We start from the raw sequence: 7,519 nt of genomic DNA, 5'->3' as shown, positions 1-7,519 counted from the left end.
CGCCTGTTAGAATAATAATATTATAATTTGACATGTTACACTACAATATATAATTGGCTGTGAGATCTTGTGTGCCTATACATTTTTAGATATATTTACCTCCCCAATTTGAGTCAGTCTTCTGAGTCCATGTAAAAAATGTGTGTTTTCACTCTCGCTGAGACCTGGAAATGTAACAACCTGTTGAACAGAAATGCCAACAGCATGTGAGATCATCTTATTTAAATACAGCATGACAAACATCATATGGTCGTACCTCTCCATCCATGGCTCGAACCAACAGCTCCAGACCATAGTCTTGCTTCTTCAGCAAGGAGGTCATTTTAACCTAAGGGTAGAGAAGGCAACAAAGAGCTAATTTAGTTATTTATTAGTTATTTATTTATTGTAGTTATCAAACTGTCAGTTTTCCACCATTGGGTCACATTTACATCGTCCCAATTTGGACATTCCTAGTTATTCATAGCTCTGCTGAAGAGGGCCATAGCCTAGCACAGATGTCTAAGATGTGGAGCCAACAGCCACACTTTGCCAAGTGAACCACGTTACGTCTTCTGTATTTATCCATCAGTCATACCAGAACCTTGACCAGACAGTAGGACTTCTTGCTGCTTGACAACAAGACAAATCCCCATCTGACAGTCCTGACCAGAAACAGCCAGTCACATCTGTTAAGCCCCTGGCTAGGCCAGTTGCACAAATGGGATTCAAAACCCAAGACCCAAGGGCTGAGCCCACTGTAGCCAAGTTGTGTTATGTAGAAGTGAAAGAACGCTGGTCCAGACCACACCACCTGCTTAGAATTTGGTCGGTCACTTTATATAGTTTGCAGTCAGACCTGGCTGTTGAATGTTGTTTCAGACCTGTTGAACCACCCAGCTACTTACACAAAGCTCTGGGCTGACCAGGGCAGTGATCTTCAGCTGCATCATGGGATCTTTGCTCCAGGCGTTACTGTAAGACATGCGGACACACTCCAACATGGCTGTCAAATTGTCTTCATACCTCTGCTCTCTGTTAATGGATAGAATGACACAGTGAGGATGCTTTGTCAATCACCTGTTGACTCTGACCTGTTATTGACTCTACAATCCCAAATCAGAAAAAGTTGGGACAGTATGAAAAATGCAAATGAAATAAAAATGCAGTGTTCCTTACGTTTACTTTGACTTTTATTTCATTGCAGACAGTTTGAACCTGAGATATTTCATGTTTTGTCTGTTTAACTTCATTTCATTTGTTAATAAACATCCATTCCTGCAATGTACCTCAAAGAAAGATTGGAAGGGATTTGCATATTCCTCCCTCTACAGTGCATAATATCATTAAACCATTCAAGGAATCAGGAGGAATTTCAGTGCGTAAAGGCCAAGGGCGCAAACTTAAGCTGAATGCTCGCGATCTTTGATCCCTCAGACGGCACTGCATCAAGAACCGCCACTCAACAATAGCTGATATAACCACATGGGTGAGGGATTACTTTGGCAAACCTTTGTCGAGCACTACAATACAGAGTTACATGCACAAATGCCACTTAAAACTTTACTGTGCAAAAAAGAAGCCTTATGTTAACCATGTCCAGAAGCGGCGTCGACTTCTCCGGGCTCTGAGGCATCTAGGATGGACCATCACACAGTGGAAACGTGTATTGTGGTCAGATGAATCAGCATTTCAGGTCTTTTTTGGAAAAAATTGACGCCGTGTGATCTGGACCAAAGACGAAAAGGACCGTCCAGACTGTTATCTATCTGTTATCTATCTGTTATCTATCTGTTCTATCATTTCTTCACTGGCTGCCAGTTAAATTCCGCATTGATTACAAAATACTTTTACTAACCTATAAAGCGCTACATGGTCTGGCTCCACAGTATCTGAGTGAACTTATTAATCACTACAACCCAGCGCGTCCACTTCGCTCACAAGATGCAGGGTTACTCATAGTTCCTAGAATTAAAAAGATCACGGCTGGTGGAAGAGCATTTTATTACAAAGCTCCACAACTCTGGAATAATCTTCCTGCCTCTGTTCGGGATTCGGACACAGTCTCAATGTTTAAGTCTAGACTGAAAACATATTTATTTTCTCAGGCTTTTGATTAGTATAGACAAAGGCGCAGAGCTTGGGGGTTCTTGGTCATAGAAACTTGTGGTGATCAGGGATGTTGGGTTGCTGTCGTTCTGCCTCTCCTGTCCGATCACTCTGGTTTGGGTAGGGGAGGTGGGCGCTGATGTCATATGAAAGCCTTCATGACCTTGTTACCTGCTCGCTCTCCCTTTTAGTTATGCTGTAATAATTAGGGCTGCCGGAGTCTAAAACTCTCTGTAAAACTGTTTTACTTAACTAGCATTGTACATTATTAACTACATTCTCTATTGTTTTACCCCAAGGGCATTCTGATGGAAACCTGTTTACCCGGCGAGGTTAAGGATTAAAGTCGAGACTGCAGTGCCAACGATGCTGCTCCTGCCAGATGTGACGGGTCGGGAGTAACTGCACCAAGAATGACAAGAACTAACTACAGACTTTATTAAAGACTAGACCGAATAATACCTCTATTATTATTTATTTCTTTATTTATTGCTAGTTATAACTTGTAGTTAATTTAATTCTGTGTTTGTATGATTTGTGTAAATCCTATTTATTTAAAGTATCCTCCAGACCACCCAAGAAGGATGGGCCCTGCTGAGTCTGGTTCCTCTCAAGGTTTCTTCCTGTAATTTTCAGGGAGTTTTTCCTTGCCACAGTTGCCCTCGGCTTGCTCAACAGGGGTTTTTGTATCTGTTGGTCCTGGATTTTGTAAAGTTGCTTTGAGACAATGTCTGTTGTAAAAAGCGCTATATAAATAAAGTTGACTTGACTTGACTTATCAGGAACAAGTCCATAAGCCAGGGTCTGTCATGGTATGGGTCGTGTCAGTGCCCTTGGCAAAGGTCATTTACACTTCTGTGATGGCAGCATTAATGCAGAAAAGCACACTGAGATCAACATGTGCTGCCTTCAAGACGTCGTCTTTTCCAGGTATATATTTGGTATATAAGTCTAAAAGCTCATTCTCCAGAAATCCCTTATGTCTCAACAGTATGACATGGGTTTATCTATAGTATAACTTTAAATTCTTACCCAGTGCTTTCTCCCAGGTCCTCCTCAATAGGGACGGCTAACATGGGCTGCAGACCGAGCAATCTCATCTTTTCCATGGACGCTCCGATCTCTTGCTCTGTCTCCCCAGCAACAAACTGGGCGTACACAAATGGCCGAACGAGGAAAGCGAAAGCTTTTTTACCCAGGATGGCCTGTGTGATTGACATAAGCTGAGAGAGAGACATACATAAGTGTATTATTAATATAGAAGGTCAGGCAAAGTACCCTTCGTCCACTACTGCTATAAAGGCCAAACCTCACATACCATCCTTGCCCCATTCTGGATGAGGATTTCTTCGAGTGGCAACCCCATAGCATGAAGTTGCCACCACCATGCTAGGTGAGGCTCTGTGTCTGTTTTTTGCTAGACATAGTGATCTCATCAGACCAGACCATCCTTGACATGACATTTATCAAATGTTTTAGAATGGCAGGAACCCCTAACCCCCCTGTTTAAAGCACTATTTACCTAAAGCTTTTATGGGGACATGAAGAAGTGTGTCTGCTTTAAAGGGTAAAAGAATAAATCAAATCCATATTTACTGACAAGAGCTTCTGTTTTTCCTTATCTGTCAGTCCCTTAATATTTAATCTGTTGGTTAAAAAAAACAACCACTAAATCACTGAGTAGATGTTTAAGGTCATTGCTTGGTAAGTAATAATTTGTCTACATGGGCTCTGCGTATGTGTTATTACATAAGGGAAAAATCATATACACTCAGACTCACCTTTCCACAGTTATTGACCAGCACAGGAAAAGAACAGAGTCTAAAAACCCCCAGAGCTCGAACGAGCTCCCACCAGCTTTTCGCCTGAAAAGCACGCGGGTCCTTAAAGGTCAGCAGATCACGGGGAACTGGTTCACGGTCCCTGAAGGGTTCCAAACCCACATGTTCCGATGACAATGCACGGACGCCCATGATGCGCAGAGTCGTACGGTATCGTGTCACGCTTGGCCGAAAAACTGAAGACATCTTTGACGAGTGTTTTTATGTATTTCCACAGTTCTTCTTTATCAACAGGAGTTCAAACAGTTCCAAATAGATATTCAGTAAACAGGCAGTCTGGTAATGGAGTCTTTTGTGTCTTCTTTGTGACATAGAAAGTGCATAACAGTATTAATGGTTCCTTACAATTCAGCACACAAAATCAATTTTATAAACTCAAAATATGACAATTCTCTTACCTTTAGAGGTCCAAACCCACAGCACCAAACACATAAGTGTTTCATATACAATACAAGTAAAACAGAGTGATGAAATGTGTCAATTCGGTGGGTAGTTTGCCCATGACACTCAGCTTGGGGTTTAAGTTGGTCCTCATAGTTAATTACTGACAAACAGGGTGAACTTTGGGCCATTCAGGGGTAAACACCTTTAAAAGCAAACTTTTTGTCATATCATGTTTAATTCATTAAATGTGGGACTATTTAAAATAAATGAGATTAGGACTGGGACATAAATAAGTCTAAAACTAGATTTATCAATTCAAGTTTTTAATGTCACACAGTCATGGACAATTTTGTATCTCCAATTCACCTCACTTGCACATCTTTGGACTGTGGGAGGAAACCAGAGCTCCCAAAGGAAACCCATTAACGCCATGTTTAACACATTTGTGTCATTTTATGGCATTTGAGTCTGTGTACTATATATTTATATGTATAGATAGAAATACACACATTCAGTATATACTATTTATATACCATACACTGTTAAAAGTGCATATGTTTTTGTGTTCGTACAAATTTACACTGTTTTTAGAGTCCATATCTTTGTATGTGAATATACACTATATACAGTGGGGCCAAAAAGTATTTAGTCAGCCACTGATTGTGCAAGTTCTCCTACTTAGAAAAATGAGAGAGGTCTGTAATTTTCATCATAGGTACACTTCAACTATGAGAGACAAAATGAAAAAAAAAAATCCAGGAAATCACATTGTAGGATTTTTAAAGAATTTATTTGTAAATTATGGTGGAAAATAAGTATTTGGTCTTTATTTATAGTATATATTTCTGTATGTATATATTCGTCTGTATATATATATATATATATATACAGTGTATCACAAAAGTGAGTACACCCCTCACATTTCTGCAGATATTTAAGTATATCTTTTCATGGGACAACACTGACAAAATGACACTTTGACACAATGAAAAGTAGTCTGTGTGCAGCTTATATAACAGTGTAAATTTATTCTTCCCTCAAAATAACTCAATATACAGCCATTAATGTCTAAACCACCGGCAACAAAAGTGAGTACACCCCTAAGAGACTACACCCCTCAATGTCCAAATTGAGCACTGCTTGTCATTTTCCCTCCAAAATGTCATGTGATTTGCTAGTGTTACTAGGTCTCAGGTGTGCATAGGGAGCAGGTGTGTAGTACAGCTCTCACACTCTCTCATACTGGTCACTGAAAGTTCCAACATGACACCTCATGGCAAAGAACTCTCTGAGGATCTTAAAAGACGAATTGTTGCGCTACATGAAGATGGCCAAGGCTACAAGAAGATTGCCAACACCCTGAAACTGAGCTGCAGCACAGTGGCCAAGATCATCCAGCGTTTTAAAAGAGCAGGGTCCACTCAGAACAGACCTCGCGTTGGTCGTCCAAAGAAGCTGAGTGCACGTGCTCAGCGTCACATCCAACTGGTGTCTCTGAAAGATAGGCGCAGGAGTGCTGTCAGCATTGCTGCAGAGATTGAAAAGGTGGGGGGTCAGCCTGTCAGTGCTCAGACCATACGCCGCACACTACATCAAATTGGTCTGCATGGCTGTCACCCCAGAAGGAAGCCTCTTCTGAGGTCTCTACACAAGAAAGCCCGCAAACAGTTTGCTGAAGACATGTCAACAAAGGACATGGATTACTGGAACCATGTCCTATGGTCTGATGAGACCAAGATTAATTTGTTTGGTTCAGATGGTCTCAAGCATGTGTGGCGGCAATCAGGTGAGGAGTACAAAGATAAGTGTGTCATGCCTACAGTCAAGCATGGAGGTGGGAATGCCATGGTCTGGGGCTGCATGAGTGCAGCAGGTGTTGGGGAGTTACATTTCATTGAGGGACACATGAACTCCAATATGTACTGTGAAATACTGAAGCAGAGCATGATCCCCTCCCTCCGGAAACTAGGTCGCAGGGCAGTGTTCCAGCATGATAATGACCCCAAACACACCTCTAAGACGACCACTGCTTTATTGAAGAGGCTGAGGGTAAAGGTGATGGACTGGCCAAGCATGTCTCCAGACCTAAACCCAATAGAACATATTTGGGGCATCCTCAAGCGGAAGGTGGAGGAGCACAAAGTCTCGAATATCCGCCAGCTCCGTGATGTCGTCATGGAGGAGTGGAAAAGCATTCCAGTGGCAACCTGTGAAGCTCTGGTAAACTCCATGCCCAGGAGAGTTAAGGCAGTTCTGGGAAATAATGGTGGCCACACAAAATATTGACACTTTAGGAACTTTCACTAAGGGGTGTACTCACTTTTGTTGCCGGTGGTTTAGACATTAATGGCTGTATATTGAGTTATTTTGAGGGAAGAATAAATTTACACTGTTATATAAGCTGCACACAGACTACTTTTCATTGTGTCAAAGTGTCATTTTGTCAGTGTTGTCCCATGAAAAGATATACTTAAATATCTGCAGAAATGTGAGGGGTGTACTCACTTTTGTGATACACTGTATATATATATATATATACACACACATATATAATATACACTACACTGTTAAGAGTCCATATATCTCTGAATGTATGTATATATTTTTCTGCAATGTTTATCTATATCTATATACTGTATATATATTTATAAATAGGTGTATAACATCACTTAAACAAACAACATTTTTGTAAAACAGACTGAGGTCCAGAACAACATGGTTTGACCAGTGTTGTGTGAAGGAACTTCAGAGGTCTGCACGGAGCCTTGACCTCCACCGCACTACTCAACTTTAGGATTAAACATCAACTGTGAGCCGGGTCTTCTCTGGTAATATCTGTCCCTGACCTCGCGCCCTTGCTCTCTTGATAATGGGCACACATTTTTGTGCCCATGTTTGTGTTTTTTCACAATGTCACATGAAGTTGGCTGTAGTAGGACAAGCCCGTGCCAAAAGAGGGAAAGAGAGAACCAAAAGAGGGAAAAGGGTAGAGAGGAAATGAACCCAGTGCCATCAGAATGGGTCAGTGACATATTTCTTGAAATAAAATGGACTTTGATCCAAAACTGACTCTGTAAACAAACAAGGGGCCAGAAATGAAGCGGCAGCTTGCATCACTAGCCATGTTTATCACCACATCGCAGTCTGCTCAGTGGGAATAGAACACCTCCATATATACACACCTCAATCAGAGTGGACTAGTCCGA

General features: G+C 41.3%; 1 protein-coding gene across 3 annotated transcripts in view; it reads right to left on the bottom strand.

Annotated features, from left to right (window-relative positions):
- The window catches only part of prodh2 (proline dehydrogenase 2), an 8,045-nt gene extending 3,608 nt beyond the window's left edge, over window positions 1–4,437 (bottom strand). Inside the window, exons 1-7 of one of the 3 annotated variants that reach the window (XM_063003571.1) lie at window positions 4,328–4,437; window positions 3,870–4,230; window positions 3,121–3,311; window positions 888–1,014; window positions 257–328; window positions 100–180; window positions 1–3 (exon numbers count right to left, since the gene is read on the bottom strand). The exon at window positions 1–3 is cut by the window's left edge and continues 141 nt beyond it. In XM_063003571.1, the coding sequence (XP_062859641.1) occupies window positions 1–3; window positions 100–180; window positions 257–328; window positions 888–1,014; window positions 3,121–3,311; window positions 3,870–4,115 (720 nt within the window). In that variant the 5' untranslated portion in view covers window positions 4,116–4,230; window positions 4,328–4,437. Of the gene's footprint in view, window positions 4–99; window positions 181–256; window positions 329–887; window positions 1,015–3,120; window positions 3,312–3,406; window positions 3,734–3,869; window positions 4,231–4,327 lie in introns of those variants that run through there. The other 2 variants (XM_063003569.1, XM_063003570.1) reach the window with 2 other exon arrangements.
- Window positions 4,438–7,519: the final 3,082 nt, after the last annotated feature.

The sequence above is a fragment of the Trichomycterus rosablanca genome, chromosome 10 (genome assembly GCF_030014385.1).
Source record: "Trichomycterus rosablanca isolate fTriRos1 chromosome 10, fTriRos1.hap1, whole genome shotgun sequence".
Taxonomy (NCBI): domain Eukaryota; kingdom Metazoa; phylum Chordata; class Actinopteri; order Siluriformes; family Trichomycteridae; genus Trichomycterus; species Trichomycterus rosablanca.
Note: the sequence above shows the minus strand (reverse complement) of the source record. Positions and strands in the feature narration are given on the sequence as shown.